Below are 21744 nucleotides of genomic sequence, written 5' to 3' on the forward strand. Positions count from 1 at the left end.
ATGCACTAAGCCAAGCTGACCCTTGAGCTGGAGCTCCTGGATGCCTGTGCTTGTAGCAAGGCCACGCCTCCTGCAAATCTTTCAGGCTGTAGCCTCAGCAGGATTTCCGGCAGGATCTCTGTGGGTTTGGATGTGTGCATCTTACTGATTATTTAAATGAACAGAAATGGATCCAAAAGAATATATTTTTTTCAACAGTAATTTTACTCACATTTTGGGCGCCCCGTGATTATATTATTTATTTACATGTTTATTATATATTTATGTATATCTTTATATGTAGCTTCAAGATAGATATATAATATCCAAGTTCTGTAGAAGCATGCAGCATAGTATTTTCATTATTCTAAAACGCGCCATTTAATTTCTTACTTAGATTTTTTGACTAAATATTACTTGGGAGGAATTACCAATCAAGTTCTATGTCAGTTTAGATAACTTAAGTATTGTGGGCGTTTATTTGTGAATGCAAAACTTTAGAAACCATCTCCATGTCGGAGTTGATTTCTCAGGTAGACTTTGAGACCCGGTCACCAATGCCTTTCCTGAGGGTGCAGTCACTCCTCGGGAACCAAAGTCCACACTCTGGCACTATGAAGAATCATCCTCGTAAACTGCTCCCTATAGCATCGTTATACAACTGCTTGGCTCATACACTTAAGAATAACTTTTTGAGCCTGTTCTACGAACATTTAATTTCTCCTAGGCTCATTTCTCAGAACCCACTTACAGTCTTTGGATTGTGCAACTTAATAAGAGGAACCTTCCAGACGCTGAGGCGGGGGACCCCACCTCTCCAAGCCAGCTGAGGTGCAGATCAGCCCATCAGCTGGACTCGGGGTGGGGGGGGGGAGTTCCAGAGCAGATCTTCCAAGTCCATTTGGGGAAGGAGGGGAGGAAAGGAGGCAGGAGATTGTAGACTGACTTCCAGGCCAGTCTCAGCGCGCTGAGTCTTCGCGGTAACCCGGGAGGTCAGGTCCCCCGAGGCGCTTATCTCCGCCAGGCAGACAGAGCCACGCCTTCCGGCCTCGCCTGACCTGGAGAAGCCGGTTACTAAGGGCGAAGTGGCCCTGGGCTCCCGGGGTCCGGGATCGCACAACCTTCCCGGCCCGGCCGCCACCAGTGTGTGTCCCGCTGCGAGACGATCCGGGAAGCGCGCTTGGCAGCGCGCGGTGCGCGCGTGGCGCGGGAAGGAGAGGGGTGGTGAGGCCTGGAGAAGATCCCCGCGCAGGGTACTGGGGGGGAAGCACTACAATCCCCAGAGCCCCGCACTGAGGCTCGACGTCACCGAGGAGCGGAGGGCGTGTTTGCTAGGGCGGATGACTCAGGACAACGTGTGTGTTTAAGCGATCCTCCGGCCGCCGCGTCCCGGCACACGCGTTAGCCAGCCGGAGAACCCGGCGCTCGCTTATCTGCGGCGCGGTTAAGCCAGTGAGTACATTTAGGCAGATGGTGGCCGGCGGGCTTGGGGGATATTCTGTGGGGTATCTCACGTAGCTCCAGAGGCATGGGGGCGATGGAGGCCGGGGGAGGGCGATGGAGGCCCGGTTCGGGTTCATGTGTATCTGAGTTGTGAAGTTAGCCCATACTGACAATTTAGAGTGGATTCCAGACCCGGTGGTCGGTTGTGGGTGGGGTGGGAAGTTACGATTCTTGCTTTTCTTCAGTGGTGCGAAGACAAATAGATGTTGGATGGGTAAAGCTTTGAAGGAGAAATTTGTTGATATCTACTCTTTTAAGGGGATTGGTCTGTAGATAGTGTTTTCAGGACACAAAATGTAGCCCTCGTTTTAGCCGTTTCCCCCAACAAAGCTCCCTTCTGTAATTATTCTGTGTGTGTGTGTGTGTGTGTGTGTGTGTGTGTGTGTGATCACTTGAGCCAGGCAGCCTTTTGCTGGTTCATTACAAATGGCGACTTTTCTGCTGGCTGCCTTTGAACTACTGTCCTCCAGATCTCAGCCACCTGAGTAGCTAGGATTATAGGCACAAACCATCAAAGCCTGTGGTTTACCCCCCCACCCCACCCTCCGCGCGTGCGCACGTGGGTGCTTGCTCATGTGAGTGTGTTTGGGGGGGTGGGGGTCGCTGGCTTGTGCTTCCGTCCAGGCTTTAATTCAGGGCTTGGGCACTGTCGTCTTTGAGCTTTTCGGGAGCAAGGCTAGTTTTCTACCACTTGAGTCAAGCTCCACTTCCAGCTTTTTGATGATTAATTGGAGATAAGAATATCTCAGTTTTATCTGCTCAAGGCTGGCTTGGAACCATGATCCCCAGATCTCAGCCCCCTGAGTAGCTAGGATTTATGGCCGAAGCCACCAGAGCCTATTTTATTTTATTTATTATTTTAAGGAACTATGTTGCCCCCGTAGGCAAGGAATCTTGGGTTTAAACAACCAGTCCTGCCTCCGGCCTCCAAGTAGCAGGACTGCACATCACATTAAACTGTTGGGGGAGTTTAAATAATTTCTCTTTAAAGTAGAGAAAAAGTAACTAGCTTATTGTAGCACTTTTTAAAAATAATACCGAAAACTTTGAACATCACAGAATAGGACACAAAATAAATTAAATAGAACCTTAGTCCAAAGAACATACTTACAATATTGGTTTTCTTATGTTTGCCCTAATTTTAGAAATATTTAAGCTAATTCCCATATTTTGGGGGCCCCTTTCTTCCAGGCTTTGCACATTAATCAAGAGCTGGACTAGGAAAGCACCTTGGTTTACCTTAAGATACCATAAGGTCACACATATCCATGGCGAAATCAGCAGGTATACACAGAACTGCCTTTTGTTCCTAGTAAATTGCATCCTGTACAACATCATACACAGGATGGATGGTAGGAAAGAAGGATGACAGGAAATCCATGGCCTCTTCGGAAGCTTCTGCTGGAATTAGCTTTGGAGGGAAATGCCTTTATGTCCTTTGGGTGGCAAGGCGGCTGAAGAGAGTGGCAGTGCAATGTGTCTTGGGCTCCAGTCCCTATTCTCAGTACCTCTCCCCCAGATGACTTGTGGAACAGACTGTGCTGCTGTCCAACTACTGGATCTTGCTCTGGGATTAACCTGAAATATATGTAGATTAGGTGGAAATTGTACTCTTTAGTAGATGATTAGTAAATCTCTCCTCCTCCTTGTCCTAATCCTCTCCTTTGCTTTCCCCTCCCTTCCTTTCTCTTTCTCCCCTCCAGCTCTTCTTCCCCTTTCCTTCTTCCCCCTTCCTCCTTCTACACACACACACACACACACACACACACACACACACACAGCCTCACATTGTGACATTTCAATACATGTATACAAATATAAAGATGTGCTGAAGGTAATTTTCATATTTGTCACCCGCCTCACACATTTGGTCAGTAGTTTTTGAAACTTGCCATTTAGCCCACACTAGCTTCAAACCCATGGTATTAGATATGAGCCTGGCTACCTAATCTGTCAAGAGGTTTTGGTAAGAGTTTGGCAGCAGTTGAAGAAAATAACATGTGGCAAAGTTCTTACTCTGTTGCTTACTGGGGGTAATAATTTAGGATCAAAATGTTTTCATGAAAAATTAAATGTCCTTCATGGCCACCTACCTATATTAAAATGTTTTCTAGGTCTAAAGGAAACTATGTTTCTGTCTAAAAAAACAGGGCTCAGTTCACCTCAGACTGTGAACTAGAAATTGATAGTCCAAATGATTTTAAAATCATGTTTCCTTTTTCTTTTCAATAATGGCTTTGTTATATCATATTCATATCATATAATTTAGTATTGGTATATTTGGAGTTACTCAGCATCTCATTCCCATCCCCTTTCCCCACCAACTCATATTGAGGATTCTTCATTCCTCACTCACTGAAAGGCTGAAAAGAATGGATATCTAATTTTGAGCTATAGTTACCTTTTTTTTTTTTTTTTTTTTTGCCAGTCCTGGGCTTGAGCTCAGGGCCTGAGCACTGTCCTTGGACTTTCTCAAGGCTAGAGCTCTACCACTTGAGCCTCAGCACCACTTCCGGCTTTTTTCTATGTATGTGGTACCGAGGAATCGAACCTGGGTCTTCATGCATGCTAGGCAAGCACTTTAACCACTAGGCCAAACTCCCGGCCCTATAGTTACCTTCTTTATAGAACTATATAAAGTATTCAGAAATCCTATTAAAAGGCAGTAGTGAACTAGCTATTTAAACTGAGGGTGGGTTGGTATGTATACAGCAAAATTCCTATTCCTGTTCCTGTTACCATCCCAATAGATCTTGTTGAATAATTTTGTTTTCACAAGAAAGGTGAACAAAGGCATGGGATGTGAGAAAGACAGAGACACAAAAGAAGAAGGGTAGGAAGAGGAAGAAAGAGAACAAAAAGAAATTCTACCATTTCAAAATAGGGAGGGGAGAGGAGAGGACAGGAAAAAAGGGGGGAGAGGAAAAAAGTAAGTAAGGAGGTGGAAAGGAGAGAAAGAGAGAATTACTTAACATCTAAAAATAGAATATTCATTCATCCTGTTGAACTAGGATTTCTTCACTTTGTGGATCACTAGGCTAATTAGTCTTCTGTGCTTGGAGCTGGAAAAGTCGTGTTACTATTTAGAGGAGTACATGGCTTAAAATGAGTTCTTAGGCTCAGGTAGCATTCTGTAAATCAACTCTCTTGAGATCCAGGCAGCATTCTATAAGTCTTCTCTCTTGAGCTCCTCCTCACATTATCCTGATGGTTTAAAAGTAGACTGTACAAAGTGATCTGCATTTAAAGATAGACTGTCTTATAAAAAAAAGAGGAAGACTGTCTTAGAGATTCATGAACTTTAGCTATCCTCACCCAGAAAGCTAGTTTTAGCTTCTTATGTCCATTGGCTCTCCCTAACTCTAGTCCATCTCAGCTGTAATGTAGGGTAGAGAAGATAAGATTTTAAAAGTGAGAAGGCACAATGGAATACGGAAAAGGAAGAAGAAAACATTTCACTGCTTCAGCTATTCCATTGGTTTGCAATGATTTCATACAGATCTATAGATCTTAGATTGATATGAAATAGTTGTTAAAGTACAACTGAGTACTTTCTGTGTTTAGGTGTGTTTTACCAAAATGCTCATGCTACAGGAGTGGTTTTAATCACATACTTACTGACTTCTACCTTGAGTATGTCCTTCATGTCTGATGACTGTTATTTCTTGGGAACAAAGAACATATGAATTCCTTAGAAATAATCTGTATTTTACTCAAGAAGCACTAAAACAAAGTTTGGTTCACGTGAAATACCAGGAAAGTAGTATGGCATGCCTTGAATATTTACTATTTCACTAGTAATAGTGCTTTTACTGTTTCACTATTAAGTGCACATTTAACACTAGAAATGTTAAATACTAGGAATGCTAACAAAGAACTCATCACTACAAGTCTAAATGCTTTACTGTTCAAGCTAAATGGATTCAGGACCTTCTGAAAATGCAAACTGTTAGGTTTTGGTTCTGGCCGGTCAACAACTAGCTTTTACTTCTCTTACCCTGCAAAATTCTGTTTCTCTGTAGCATTGTTATATACGATATATATCACATATGCATTATATATATGGATTCTACCCTATGTAATTTATTTCACATTATCATTTTAATTTATAATTAACATAAATTGATTGTGATAGTTTACATTTTTCACACTAGTTTTTTTTTAGAAAAAAATCCCGCCTTGTACCTTACATCTACCGCCTACTCAATCCTATTTAGTGAGTGTTATTTTGGGTAGCACACAGATCAAGAAAGTTAAATTGGTCACATGGACAGAAGTAAATTGCAACTATGAATTTTTTTTTTTGCCAGTCCTGGGCTTGAACTCAGGGCCTGAGCACTGTCCTTGGACTTTCTCAAGGCTAGAGCTCTACCACTTGAGTCTCAGCACCACTTCTGGCTTTTTTCTATGTATGTGGTACTGAGGAATCGAACCCGGGTCTTTGTGCATGCTAGGCAAGCACTTTAACCACTAGGCCAAACTCCTGGCCCCACAACTATGAATTTTTTATCCTGAAAAAATGTATTTGTACAAATTCCTCCTGCATTTAATAAGTCATACCTTGTTTCTAATACCCAGTTCTTCTTTTTCTTCCTTACTAGTCAAAATCACATCCACGCCAATGTTCTTTTATATTTTAAATGCAATCGTGGTAAGAGAGTAAATCTAGAAATTAGGAATGGCCCCTGAGTGCATTAAAATGAGTATATACCTACTGTAGCAGGGGTGTCCCGGACTCTTGACTCTTGGTTTTCCTATTGTGATATCTGACTTGGGTTCATAATCTCTCTGGACCTTCCCTCCTGTTCCAGTACACAGTAATCATATTAGTGTGCTACTGTATATTCTATACAGTGTCTTTGTTATTCCCAAAGAGTCAGGGGTGAGAGCCTCCAGAAGGCTAAGCAAGTGCTCTGTCACTGAGAAACATCCCCCAAAGAATCTAGTTGGATCATAGTTGAGTTTATACCAGTGAGTGACTTAGGGTCCCTAGCCTCAGGGTGGGGTTGGTTTGCAGAAAGACTGCAGGGCTGGAACATTTAGCCCCATTGGTGGCCTTGGGAAGCGAAAGTGGATATTAGGTTCCATTAAACCACTTGAGCAGTATGATTAGAACAGGAGATGTTCTTGCTGGGGGACCGAATGCTTCTGCATGCAGGAAAGGAGGCATGTCTAAACTCCTCCAAACTCCACCAGACAGAAGCTAAACTCTTGTCTTGCTGAGGACCTTTATTGACCTTGTCCTGTGAAGGTGCATTTTCTTGCTATTCTTCTGCATCCTTAGAAACATTCTTTATCATACACTGGTAATGGAAGGAAAGGGTTTCCCTGAGTTCTATGAACTCATCTAACAGAGTAATCCAATCCCAGGAGAGGTTCATGGGAAACAAGCATTGTAGTCAAACAGGAGCACAAGTGGTAACAAGTGATACTTGGATCTGATTAACCTTTCACAGGTGGGATCTTATGCTATTTCTGAGAATATAGAGTCAAACTTGAGCCTAATACCATGTGCCAGAGAATCACTAACTTCATCCAATCACGGAAGCTTTCTGTGATGAGTTTAGCATAAATAGAAACAGTGGATGTGGTGTGTGATAGGCGCACTTATCATGTGATAGTTACTTCAAATAGAACATTTATGTGGGTGCACATACTGCAGAGATTATAAAGCAATGAGCTACTTTCAGCAAAAAAGCTCATGGTATTGTTTTAGCCCTACCTAAATCTAATAGTTCTATGTTACTCATGCAAAAGCACTCACTCACCTCTACGTCCATCCTCAAATCTAAGCCAGGGATAGTGCCTGTTTGTCATGTGCAGTGTTTATTTCCACCTTGGGCCAGAGGGTTCATCCCATTTACTGCACCATACAACTATGTATACGACTTCATTATTCAAAAGTGAATAATGAGCCAGACTGTGGGATGCCCCTGGATTTTCCTGGATTTGATGAGCATGTATGAACTCTGGGTTTACTCTACTACTCCCATCTCCTGTTTTTCCCCAATCCCCCAAAGAATCCTTACAAAGCTTCTGTTTGGTTGTAACCTTGTTCTGCTTCCTGCTGCAATTCTGGGTCTGCAATCCCTCCTTCCCATTTCTCCCTTCCTCCCTCACTAACTTCCTCTTTCCCTCCCTCCCTCCCTTTTTTCCTTCCTTCCTTTCCTTTTTCTTTCTGCTTGATTTTTTTTTTAAAGTTCCTTTCCTGGAGCTTGAACTCAGAACCTGAGCACTGTTGCTGAGCTTTTGTGTTCTCAGCTAGCACTCTATCACTTGACTCATAGTTCCATTTAAGGCTTTTTAGTGGTTAATTGGAGTCACAGACTTTTCTGCCCAGGCTGGCTTTAAACCATGAAGCTCAGATCTCACCCTCCTGAGTAGCTAGGATTACAATCATAAGCCACCTCCTCTCCCCCCCACTCGTGTAAGTACTAAGGCTTGAATTCAAGGTCTCATGCTCTCTCTCTCAAGTCTGGTATTCTGTCATCTGAGACCCCTCTCTACTTTATGATGGTAATTGGAGATAAGAGTCTCAAGGACTTCTCTGTCCAGGCTGGCTTTGAATGATGCTCCTCAAATCTGAGCCTTCTGAGTAGCTGAGATTACAGGGTGAGCCAGCACCCTAGCCTAGCCCTTCTTATGAGCAAAAGAAAACCTGCTATAGAAATGTGATGCTAAATTCTTGGTGTGCATTTTGAGAAACCTGATGCATTTGTGTTTCTATATTTATGGGATGGGAGGGAGAGGGAGAGGGCAGCAGTCTAACAATAAATGCTTTATTTAAATATAGATTATGGCTGGGTATCTGTGGCTCATGCCAATATTCTTAGCCACACAGGAAGCTAAGATCTGATGATCTCAGTTCAAAGCCGGCTTCAGCAGGAAAGTCTATGAAACTGTTATCTCTAAGTAACTAGGGGAAAAACTGGAAGTAGAGGTATGGTTCAAGTTGTAGAGCACCAGCCTTCATGAAAAAGCCAAGCAAAAGTGGAAGGCCCTGAGTTCAAGCCCTAGTACCAACATACACATGAAAAGAAGAGCAAAACAAAAGAGAAAGGAACAGAAAGGAAAGAGAAAAGAGACAGGGAAGGGAAAGGCAAAGGAAAAAGAAAGGGAAAGGAGATGGAAAAGGGAAAGAAAATATCCTGGGAGAGATCCTCATCTATAGACATACCTACCAAAAAGCTGGAAGTAGAGGTGTTGCTCAAGTGATCAAGTGCCAGACTTCAGTTAAAAACAGCTATGTCTATTACTCAGGCCCTGAGCTCAAGCCCCAGCATGGGCATGTGTGCACATTCTCACACACGGGCACGCGTGTGCATGTGCGCGCGCGCGCGCGTGCACACACAGACACACATACACACACACCACCACCACCACCACTACCATCAACAATAACAACAAACACCCATAGATAGATTATGCCATTCCTTTACTCACAACTACTTGGTTGGTACATCCTAGCCTCCTTCAAAGCCAAAATCCTGGAGGCTGTTTGTCTAACGTTACTTCTTGCCCTGCTGTCTTCCCGCCCTCCCCAGGCTGTGAGCCTCTTCTTCCAGAGACAAACATTTGGACATGAACTGCTCCTCCCGGTGATCAGCTGAGGGTACCTGCTTAGCACATTTCTGTGCGCCTGCGTGGTCCACTGATCCTCTTGCCTTACCTTTTTTTCTGTATCTTACAGTTGCCTGACAACTCTCCAGGAGCCTCCCGGATGAGGAGGTTATTTAGTGTTGCTCACAGCCCTATCTCCACTGCCTGGCACATCCCAGGGAGTCCAATAAATGCTGACTTGATTTTGCTGTTAAGAAAGAGGCTTGTGCAAGGTTACACAGCTAGTAAATTGAAAGGACAGAAGAAATGCAAATCCCACACATTCCCCTCTGGTTGAGTTGCATTTGATGGACAAATAGTCTTAGGGACAGTACCTCACTATTGTGTGGGAAATTGGTGACCAATTTACAGATTAGATTTACAAAGTCTGGGGTTTTATACACTTGGAGATCACACCTGGTCTTAAATCATTAGAGTTTAAAGTCAACTTGTTTTCTCAGTTTTGCTTTTCTGTCACAGATGAGCTTGCATATCTGTGGAAGTGAGAGATGGAAAACAAACAGTCACGGAGTTTTATGTTTATTTGCATTTAAAGGAAGGATTTAGATTAAGGTGAAAATTAAAGAGAAATAAATGGTTCTCAAGACCTATATAGGGAAGTTTTTCTCCTTTTTCCTTTACCTTTGTTTTTGGTAAGCATTTTATTTTATTTTAGAAGTTTAAAATTTAAAGTGGTTTTAGCTGCTTATTAAATTGTAACTTTATGGGATAGGAGTGATAGAGTGGCCCCGTGACAGAGTGCTTTTCTAGCATGCATGAAGACCCAGGTTTGATTCCTAGGTACCACATACATAGAAAAAGCTGGAAATGGTGCTGTGGCTCAAGTGGTAGATCTCTTGAAACTCTGAGGACAGCGTTCAGCCCTGAGTTCAAACCCCGGGACTGGCAAAAAGAAAAAAAAATGTGAATTATGTATCCTAAGTGAGCTACGTGTTAGATTGCAATACATATATACATATTTAAATGAGGTTAAATGTGTTCAATTCTTCAAGCACTTCTTTATGGTAAAAATATTCAAAACATTTCCTTTTTGGCTTGCTGGTAGTGGGACTTGAGCTCAGGGCTTCAAGCTGTCATTTGGCTAATAATGTATTGTTTGAGCTACCAGCTTTTTGCTGGTTCATGGAAGCTATCTTCTTGGAACTTTTCTGCCTAGGCTAATTTTGAACTGCCATCCCTCACCTGCTGAGAATCTATGATTCTGAGCATGCACCAGCAGTGACTGGTTTCTTCTGGCTTTTCAAAATGTGAAAGGTACAGAAGATACCTTTCCTCTGCAGTTAAGTTACCTCTATGTAAGAACTAGGAGTCAATTTTCAGAGTGGTGTCAGTGGTCTATACTTGATAGCAGAACGTATGTGACTCCATTTTCAAAAGTCTGTGTACATAGAGTGAATCTTACTGCTTCCAATGCTGTTTGCTGTTGTCATTCCATAACAATAACAACTAGTGAACCTTAAGCTCGGGATGTTCTACTAAATTAGCCTTTTCTCTTATGGTAGTAAATAAGTCATTGGTTTTGGTCAGTGGGTAATTTCTCAAGGACCCCCCTCTGGCCTTCTGAGAAGCTTGTCGGTTCTGGGAAGCTCCGGATATCCAGGTTGAGTAACAAACAGAAGATAGAGAGGGGATTAGCACATTCTAGGGTCCTTTGGACTTCCACAGTCACAACTTAGCTGGGCTTCACCAGCCTTTGATGGCCTTGCATGTCTCTTGCTAGCCTGGGTTCTTCCCACCCTACTCTGAAAGCTGAACTTGATGAACTGCACACATTTCCTTCGAGTAAAGGATTTTGTATTTCTTTACTCTGTTTTCTCCTTTCTTCTTTTCCAATAGGTGGTCTGGCTCCTGTGGAGCCTAGAAGCTCCCATTTTGTGCTTCACAAGGCTAGAACCCTATCTTAACCTCTCAGCTATTGAATGGTTGTGATAGAACCCTCTCTTAACCTCTTAGCTGTTGAATGAATATGTAGGAACTGAGATAGGATAGGACCTTTTAAACTGAAAGAGTGGCTTTTATATTAAAATGGCAGTTATATTTTCAGTGGCCTAGAGATATTACTAACTTGAATCCTTAAAGTGGTATTGTTGAAGATTTGTCCAGCCTTTAAAAATTTTAAAGCTCCACCATTTGACTTTGTGCCCATGTACTTTAGTAATTGTATTAGAATATAACCTCCCTAAGGGAATTCTAATACTCTACTACTTAAGTAATGGCTAGTTACTTCTTGCTACTGTTTATAATAACTATGGTACATTTTGTTTGAGTTTATGTGTGTGTGTGTGCGTGCGCATGCATGTACATGTCCATATATATGTTGAATACTGAGGCTTAAATTTAGAACCTGGGAACTGTCTCTTGGCTTTTTCACTCAAAGCTTGAGCCACCAATCCTCTTCTGGCTTTTTGGTGACTAATTGGAGATAGGAATCTCAGACATTTCTGTCTGGGCTTGCTTCAAACTGTGATCCTCAGATCTCAGTTTCCTTTTTTTTTTTTTTTTTTTTTTTTGCCAGTCCTGGGCTTGAGCTCAGGGCCTGAGCACTGTCCTTGAGCTTTCTCAAGACTAGAGCTCTACCACTGGAGCCTCAGCACCATTTTCTGGCTTTTTTCTATGTATATGGTACCGAGGAATCAAACCCGGGTCTTCATGCATGCTAGGCAAGCACTTTAACCACTAGGCCAAACTCCCGGCCCTGAGATCTCAGTTTCCTGAGTAGCTAGGGTTACTGGTGTGAACAGCCAGTGCTCAGCTGTTACTGTCTTTGATTCTATGGGAATCATTGAGAATGGGTGATGAGAAGACCTAAGGACCCAACATAGTGGAATCAGGTCCCTGCCTTTCCAGTTTTCACCATCAGCTGGAAAATTGGGTTTTCAAAAGCAAGCATCAATTTTAAAAGCTGAAAATCAACAGTGAAGTCTAAGGAAAATGCTTCTCTAATAAGATACACTTATTTACTTGTAATGTGGGAGATTGTGTAGGTCATGTGCAAAAGGAGCTTCCTACTGTATGATCTAGGTTTTTTTCAAGAACAATTTAATGCTAAAGTATTGACTTTATAATCCAAACACTACAGTGTATGGTTAGGGATCTTTGAGAACTTTGTAGGTGAGCACTGGAAGTATTCAAATTATTATTGTTTTTCTTTCATTAGTCTCTTGTTGCTACTTAAGATTTTTGAATTAAACACTGAAATTCATGTCAGGAATTAAAATATTATGCTGTCATAATAAAACATGAGTTCTGTTTACAGTCGGATCTAATTCTTTGGGGGCCACTTTGTTTTTCTTAAGGAAAATGCTTATGTGGTCAGGTGAAAGCAGGGGGAGAAAAACAAGCCACATTTTTTTTTTTTTTGAGCAAATGTCACACTTGCTTTAGAGATGTGCTTTTCCCAGGCTGAAGCATATGGCACTTTCCTAGCTTATTTGTAAGCATCTTCCTACTTTTGAACAAAATACAATGCTTCCACAATTTTGTGCTACCTTGAAACTCAGAAACGCATGTATTAGATATATAGTTATCTTTTATGGCTGTTGACACTTGACTTAATTATAGTAAACCAACAAGGGAATACATCTTAAGATAGTTAACAGTGTAGATCTGCATTGTCAAATATGATGCATACCAGCCAGAAGTGGAAACTAAAGTGAAATTAAATAACATTCCAAGATGAATTCAGTCCCAGTACCTCCTGTCAGGTGCCGGGTAAGTAGTGAATAGATCTCAAGGACATCTTTCATCCTCCTGTGTTGCTGAAGAAACTGAAAGGAACACTAGAACTTTTCAGTCTGACACCATTACTTTGAGCCAAAGCACACGAGAATCACTTTTGGAGGTTCTATTTATGGTCTCTTTTAAAATATCAGAAGCAGATAACTATAAAGTGATTTTTATGATTTGTTGGCTTGAAGGAAATTGTTAATTATGAACTTCATCCAGTTATGTACCCTAGCTGATATTTCCTAATCTGTATAGTTGAAAACATCCCACCTCAGGGCTGCCATTGAAATTCTTGTAGTGTAGTAGAATAGTCATTTTTTTCTCTTCTATCTTAGGGTCAGTGTTTGGAGCCAGGTAAATGGACCTGACAGAAGCTAGATTAGCAAGAGAGTCTTTTCTAATTAAAAATCCAGAGGGCTTCTTCTCACTGTTTATAGGTACTTTCTATGATGAGCTCTCTGCTTTCTGTGCACATTGAGTTTTGGTCTCAGATTACTGCTGCAACGATGTGACTGGATGAAATTAATGAACAACCTTGAAGTGTAGATGGTACCGGATACCTTAGGGTGGCTGTGTTCTAGGAGGGACAACATGAGAACATTGTGACAGGTCACCATAGACTGTTTGTTTTTGTGGGTCATTAGTCTTGTATTGGGCCTGGGAGCTCTTCAGCTCAAGGCTACCGCCCTACCATTAAGCCAAGCCCCACTTCCTGTTTTCTGGAGGTTAATGGAGACAAGAGTCTCAGGTCCTTTTGTGCCCTGGCTAGCCTTGAACTTTGATCCTCAGATCTAAGCCTCCTGAGTAGTTAGGATTACCGGTGGCGTGAGCCACCAGGCCTGGCTGTTTTTGTTTTGTTTTGTTGGGCACTTTGCCCAGTTCCAAGGTGCTTGTCAGTGAACTTTCTCTTTCCTGGAACTCTGATTATAAATTACTGCAGTCGAGAAAAAGATCAAAGAGCCCAGAAAAAGCACTTTTTGAGCTGTTACCTCTTCTAGGACTGGAGATGTATTCCATCATGCCTAGATGATTCTTAATTTTGATTTTTTAAAATAAATTTTGGTTCTTTGATGATAGTTTACCCTTTAATTTCTGTTTTTTAACATATAAATCTGTTTTTGTTTTGTTTTGTTTGCCAGTCTTGGGGCTTGAACTCCAGGCCTGGGCACTGTGCTCTACCACTTGAGTCACAGCACCACTTCCGGCTTTTTCTGTGTATGTGGTACTGAGGAATGGAATCCAGGGCTTTGTGCATGCTAGGCAAGCACTCCACAACTAGGCCATGCTCCCAGCTCCTGAATCTGTTTTAATGTCAATGTTTGGTAACTCTAATCTGAACTATCTATGATTCTTCCTCTGTATGCTCACCTTTGGAACATTTTCTAGCATGTCTGATTGTTTCATTTCCTTTTCATTTTCTTTCTTTTTCTTCTTCTTTTCCTCTTCCTCCTCCTCCTCCTCCTCCTCCTCCTCCTCCTCCTCCTCCTTCTTTTAATTGAATATCTGAGTTGTATAATTTTCTTTGAGATGGATTTAACTTCTAGCAAAATTGGAACAGATCACCTTGATGGAGTGAGGCTGGTCTTTTAATTTGCCTTTGTTTCCACAGTACATATTCCTGGCATCTTAAAACTTGGAGTTTTCAGACTCCTAATCTTTGATAAGTCTACAATCCCAAATTTTGTTACCATAAAAGAAACCACTGGGGCTATAGTTTTGCCTAGTGGTAGAGTGCTTGCCTAGCATGCATGAAAACCTGGGTTACATTCCTCAGTATCATATACATTAAAAAAAAAAGCTGGAAATGGTGCTGTAGCTTAAGTGGTAGAGCTCTAGCCTGGAGAAAGGCCAAGGTCAGAGCTCGGGCCCTGACTTCAATCCACAGGACTGACAAAAAACATTCTACAAGAAACCACAGAATTCAGGAAGATGCCCATAGCAGCCTCTTTCTCCCTGGTATTGTTGAGTTTTACCCCATATCTGTTCAGTCCATATGTGAAAACACCAGGACAAGAAAGGAAACAGAATTTGCTTCTGTGTCATTATCTTCTTTCTAACGAACACCTGACTGCTTTGGCTATTCTCATTAGAGAGAAAATGAGAGCATTTCACACAATTGCGCTTGAGTTTTGGCTACTTGAGGTTGTTCTCAGAAGAATGATTTTTTTTTTTTTGGAAAATCTACCAAGCAGAGAGAAATCTCCAAGCATCTGTATGGATGATTTTGCTTCTGAAAAACTAGATTTGTTTCAGTTAACATTTTAAAGCATTCGTGAGCTCAGTTAAGGTGTGACTCATAAGTCTTTTAAAAGTGTTGATAACTAGTTTAATGAAACATTTTAAATGTTATTTATAAACTAACACTCTTTTTCGAAAGACTTGAACTGTTTAACTATTGGCTTGATTTCCTTCATCATTTACATTTAATTTTAAATCTTCCTGGAATTTTATTTTATTTGCCTAGTAAAGAAATGGTTATGTAATTGCAAGCAAGTTTGGACTTTACCTTCTTGAAGAGATGTAATGTCTGGAGCTATGAATTCACAGAAAATCCTGTCTTAGACTACCCAAGCTTGGTAATAATAATGATAATACCATATAAACTAAAAAACAAAAACAAATGAAAAATAACTCAAATATGGGGGCATGATAACTGTTACGTAAACATGTAAATGAATCCCTGAACTTAGTTGTATTTTAGTAGGCTTTTCAAGTCAACCAAGACTAGTCCTCAAACATTCTTTTCTTGTTTAATGAGCTTTGAATAATTTTTATATCCTATTAATGATTAGAGTCCATTTGCATCTTAGGACTGGAAGTATATATTCAAGGATATGTTTCCTCCCTCCCATTACAGTTCTATGCTAGTTCTCATACAGTGTAGTAGATTGTTCATTGGAAAGGAACCAACTAATTATAGTTCACTTTTAAGTAGACTTGTTTTCAATATATTGTTATCTTGCGTTTACAATCATATATCTGAATTGGCAATTCATTATTGCTTTTCTCTTTGCAGAAATTTCCCAGATGTCTTCCAGGAATGACCAGGTTTCTATCCCCATGTCTCAGAGAAACACAAATGGTCTTCCCGGAATGACCTCCTATGACATGAAGACAGTTACTCAAGGGGCAGCCGTGTTGAGCTTTCATAACATCAGCTATCAAGTAAAAGTGAAGAGTGGCTTTCTCTGTGGCCGGAAAACAGTTCAGAAAGTTATACTGTCAGATATCAAGTATGTGCACAAACTTTTGCTTTAAAAAATTAATTGAATAATGGGATAATGACATTAATATGCATACATAAAACATACCTTGAGCATATTTACTTGTCCATATTATTCTTTCTCTCCTTTCTCCCCTCTTTTATAATAGCTTTTGGTGGGTTTCATTAGGATAATTTCATACATATGTAAAATATACTTCTATCATATTTTGTGTATGAACTTGTTAACTGCTTTATTGAATTTCAGAGATTTTGCATATTACTAATAGGATGTTGCGAAATCTTTTTCTGTGTGTGTATTTGTGTGTGTGTGTGTGTGTGTGTGTGTGTGTGTGTATCCCTAGGCATAGTTTCTTTTGGTTAAACTAGAAGAGATCACTTGTGATGTCGTGTTTGATGTATGTGTTCAAAGGAACTTCCAAACTCTTTTTAATAAGAATTGTACCACTTGCATCACATTTTGGGGGGAGAGGCATCTTAACAATTAATGTGTCAGTTTGTTTCTCGTGGGTAAGTTCTGCCTTTTGGCCTGGCTGGAAGATTTACTGCTTTTTGATTACAGGAGGTTTAGGTTTAGATTACTAGGGTTTAGATTTGCCATTTGGAAGAGACCATATATAAGAGACCTTCTGAGCCAGGCTCACTTTAGAAACTTGGACACTGTAGACTCTTTGTATTCTAGCAGCCAGGATGTGTAAATGAGTATATTGTACATACTCTTTACTTTTAAATATTAGACTATTTTCTGGAGTAGTTTGTAGTCTGTATCAATGGATACTTTTCTTCTATAATAAAAAAACATTTTCACTTCAACTGAAGTTACACAATCAAAGTAAAAAATAAGAATTTAGAATCTGATTGAATATACTTTATTATAAAGCCATCAGATAATTATGATATGTATTCTTTTCCTTCTGTATCAAATTCACGTTCTAGGCATAGTGTTGAAGAGGGCCTATAACAGAGAAAGATATAAGAAAAAGAAAAAAGCCTACCTACTACCACGTAGACTGTAGTAGTTCAGAGATAATACTACAGTCCATACCCTTCTAAGTCCTAGAGAATTTATACTTCTTTGTGGTATCAGGAAGCGATTTTGCATCAGGCAACATAATGTATGTGTTTGGTTTGTTGAATGGCAGAAAAAAGTTATTCCTAGGTAAAGCCAGCAAATTCTTTCTTTCTTATTCTTCCTCTCCCTCTTCTTCTGCCAGTCCTGGGCCTTGAAATCAGGACCTGGGCACTGCCCCTGAGCTTTCTCAAGGCTAGTGCTCTACCCTTGAACCACAGTCCCACTTTTGGCTTTTTCTGTGTAAGTGGTACTAAGGAATCAAACCCAGGGCTTCATGCATGCTACCCAAGCACTCTACCATTAGGCCATGCTCCTGGCCCAACAGCAAGTTCATTTGACTATAAAGCTGAGGAAATGGTTACAAAAGTGTTCTTTGACTCATTGTGGCTATCGATCTACGTGGAATCAGATAACTCTACTGTTCTTTGATGCTTTGTACGGGACTATTGCCTTTCTTACCTAGAAAGGAACTTGTCAGGTTGGAAACAGCCTACTTCCTTCACAGTGTGAGGTAATATGAAAGTAGGATAGAAAATCACTGTGTAGATGGGAGAAAACAGATGAGGTTTTTCAAATTGGCATGGGCTAGAGCCCTGTGCAGGATTAGAACTTCATCTATACAGCAACAACTACTATCATATCTACAACTTGTCTTGCTTATGCTAGTTAAGGAATCCTGATTGAAGAATAAGATGTGGGGTGGTAGATGCAAAGCTTTGTAGAGTGAGTGTGTGTGTGTGTGTGTGTGTGTGTGTGTGTGTGTGTGTGTGTTATCCTGAGTCTTGAATTCAAGGCCTGGGCACTGTCCCTTAGCTTTTTGCCCAAGGATACACTGTACTACTTAAACCACAGCTCTGCTTCTGGCTTTTTGGTGTTCAGTTGGTGATACGAGCCTCAGGACTTTCCTACCTGGACTGGCCTTTGAACCACAAGCCTCAGATCCTGAGTAGCTTTGATTGCAGGTGTGAGCCATCAGTACCTGATAAAGCTTTTATCTTTTACTATATGCTTAAGTAAGGTGACTTAATGAAACACTGACAAGCTTTTGGTAAAGCATAGTAATCAAGAAAATAATTGTCATCTCAGACTTGTGCTGAAAGAGCTGGAAAGTAGCATGATTTGAATGTGTGCCAGTCGAGTAGATGTTTTTACATATTGTATGAGGACACATTTTTTCCAACTTTTATTGTTGTTATAAAGGCTATATATAAGCAGGGTGCTGTGGCTTATGCCTGTAATCCTAGCTACTCAGGAGGCTGAGATCTGAAGAGTGAGGTTTAAAGCCAACCTGGGCATTAAAGTCCATGAGACTCTTATCTCCAATTAGTCACTAGAAAATGGGAAGTGGTGCTGTGGCTAAAGGGGTAGGGTGGTAGTCTTGAGCTGAAGAGCTCAGGGAAAGTGCACAGGCCCAGAGTTCAAATCCATGCCCGACAAAAAAAGAAAACCAGGGGAATTCAGAAAACAAGAGCACGTTTACTGCATTGCTCTGTCATGATAGAAGGGTTCAAAAACACAGCAGAAGTGGAGGGCGTGGCAAATAGAGACTGGAAAATAAGGACTTTGCACAATGATGTGTGTAGGGAGATAGGCCATGCTTTTACCCCTGTACACATAAACAAAACAAGACTGAAGGTTTATTATCCACTCATATGTAGTAGATGTGACATGGTTGCATTTCATCAATGCAGTGTTCAGCGAGGTGCATGTCCTCAGCAGGGAGTGGTCACCTTATTGAATGTTCTTGGCAATATTTCACACTGTAACAGTGGCGAGTTGCACGCAAATACTGTAAAGCAATAAGCAAAAGTGGGGACAGGATTATGCGGGATAGCAGAAGTGCAGGTGGTAAGTGGGGAGAAAAGGGAATGTGGACTGTTGACTCTTTTTGGTTCATTATAATTACACTGTCTTTGTACCATGAAAGCATCCTTAGACATTACATAAACCAATGAACATGACTCTTTTCCAGTGACCAACTGCAATATGCTGATCCCGAAAGTAGAATATATACTCCAGAGGCCAGGACTTTGATTTCTTTCATTTCTTATCTACTTTGTTCTCTGCTTTATCTCCTGTACTATAAGGGTGTCTTGCATAGCTGGCCCTTAATCGTTGTGTTCAGTGAATGGCAGTGGAATTAGATACCACTACAGGTGGGACTTCTTGAATTTATGGTGCATTGTTATTATATTCTGTAATGCTGGAATTTAGTGTCAAAGCCAGCCACAATCAAGGACCTGTACATTTTTGTTTTCTTGATATGTTCTTTACTGGTTTCAGGTTAAACATTCCAAACTGCTTGGTTTTTCTATCTTTGAGTCTGTATTTTTAAAATCTGGAAAGGTTTTCTGGCAAGGAATCTTTAGACACTAGGGAGCTATTAATAAAGAGGTGTTTCAAGAGCTATACATAGAATTGCACTTTGAAAGTGTACACAATCATTGGCATGTTTTTATATTACGCAAATGTGGGGTACAACAGATGAATGAGGTGTTTCTGTGTGCAAGTTACTCCAATTTTATGAAACTCTTACTTATCTGGTATTTCAGGGAGAGGTATCCAAGTTAATAAACCAAGAGAAAAAAAGTACATTCACCTCAGCCCCTGCCAGCCACTGTATAAGTGTCATCATTCACATTCAGAGGTAGTCAGTGCTGAGGTCTTCTTGGATTGTGTTGCAACAATTATATAATTACAGGGTGGACCAATGTGGGAACCACTATCTGAGCACAAAATGGTTATCAGCTTTGACCTTTCAGTTGAAGGCTGGGCACAGATACAAGGGTATTAGATGAGCTAAGCTGGGCCTCTGTTTCTTTATCTCCATATATCTTCGGTGGACTGTCATTTAATTCTTCTCTCTCCAGATCATCTACTATCTCATCTACTTTATTTTTATTAACACTGATTTTACATTATATTTCAAATGCCATGTTTAACAAACAAGTATTCAAGAAGGGAATCTCTATATACAATCACTGGCACATAGATTTTAGAACATAATTAAAATTAGGCTGAGGGTTTGTATGTCATAGATACATATCAATCTATATAACATTGTGTCTGTAGAGTATATATCCCATCATAGATTTTTATGTCTATGTAATTATGTTTGTATCTCAAACACCAGGTCCATAACCTTGGGTACCCGAATATCTCCAAGTTCATGTCAATGACCTTGAGTACCTGAGCACTGAGTCATTGCTCTTGTACTGTTTGGATCTAATATCCACATATCAAGGAGACCTTTTTGTTCCTTTGGTCGTGACTCAGCTCACTCAACATGATTCACTCTAGATTCATCCACTTCCCAGCAAATGCCATTATTTTATCGTGTCTGTTGGCTATGTAGAATTCCATTTTATATATATATATACCACATTTTCTGTATACATTCATCTGCAGTAGGGCATCTGGGTTGTTTCCATCGCTTGGCTATTGTGAATAGTGCAGAGATGAACATAGCTGAGCAGGTGTCCTTATCATATCCTGGGTTATGATGTTCCGGATAGATGCCCAGAAGTGGTATGGCGGGATCGTAGGGAAGGTCTATTTTCAATTTTTATTTAAGAAATCTCTAGGGTGGCTGTACTAGTTTACATTCCCACCAGCAATGCAGTAGGGTTCCTCTTTCTCCACAACCCTGCCAGCATTTGTCGTTGTCTGAGTTCAGAATGTTGGCTATTCTTATTGTGGTAAGGTGGTATCTTAGGGTTGTTTTTATTGGCATTTCTCTTATGACCATGGATGATATCTCATCTACTTTTAAAATAAAACTCAAACTCGGTGCCATCTTCTTGGGTCTCAACACAGTAAACACTGCTGTAATTGGTAAATGTATATATTTCCATGCTCTTAACCTGAACTGTTCACATCCCTAACATATCCACATTGGTAAAATACACAGCTACTCTGTTATAGGCCTGTAAACCATTAAAGAGGTGTCCATTACTAAATAGATATCTCCCATTTCTAAATAGGGTATCCATTTCTTAGACACTTACGAAAGAAAGAATGGGCTCTGGTGGCTCACACCTGTAAGTCTAGCCACTCGGGAGGTGAAGATCTGAGTGTCATGGTTCAAAGATAGCCTGGCAGGAAAGTCCATGAGACTCTTATCTTCAATTATCCACTAGAAAATTAGAAGGGACATTCTGGTTGAAAGTGGCAGAGCTCTAGTCTTGAGCAAAAATAGTGCAGGGACAGCACCCAGGCCCAGAGTTCAAGCCCCACGACTATTGCTACCCACATCCAGGGATGGCAGAAATGAAAGAGTAAAAGAAGGTAGGAGAGTTGGTGTCAAGGGTTCTAACTCTCACCCACTTCTGAACCATGAGTTCCCGTTAACAAGCTTATATTTCGTTCAGCACAAGGTAGGTAACTACAGGTATATGCAGATATTAGGGTGTCAGTCTATCTGGTGTAGTCTGTATACATAGTCATAATTGACTTCCTTATCATTAGGGAGCAGAGAGGCATAGACATTCATCTAATTTCCAAGGTCTTGAGTGTTTAGTGTCCAAACAGCTCTAACTTAGAGTTAGGGTAGTAATTTATACATCGGTCTTGCTTTGACTGTTTGACCTTTCCAGGGTCCAGTTCTCAACCTTCTGAGTGC

General features: G+C 40.8%; 1 protein-coding gene across 5 annotated transcripts in view; it reads left to right on the forward strand.

Moving 5' to 3' along the window:
* Positions 1-21744, forward strand: part of Abcg2 (ATP binding cassette subfamily G member 2 (JR blood group)) — a 113785-nt gene that overhangs the window by 54232 nt on the left and 37809 nt on the right. For 4 of the 5 annotated variants that reach the window (XM_090343216.1, XM_090343217.1, XM_090343219.1 and 1 more), the window contains one exon: positions 15845-16061. In XM_090343216.1, the coding sequence (XP_090199342.1) occupies positions 15845-16061 (217 nt within the window). Of the gene's footprint in view, positions 1-1333; positions 1432-15844; positions 16062-21744 lie in introns of those variants that run through there. The other variant, XM_090343218.1, reaches the window with a different exon arrangement.

The sequence above is a fragment of the Megascapheus bottae genome, chromosome 13 (genome assembly GCF_031878675.1).
Source record: "Megascapheus bottae isolate mThoBot1 chromosome 13, mThoBot2.hap1, whole genome shotgun sequence".
Classification (NCBI taxonomy): Eukaryota; Metazoa; Chordata; class Mammalia; order Rodentia; family Geomyidae; genus Megascapheus; species Megascapheus bottae.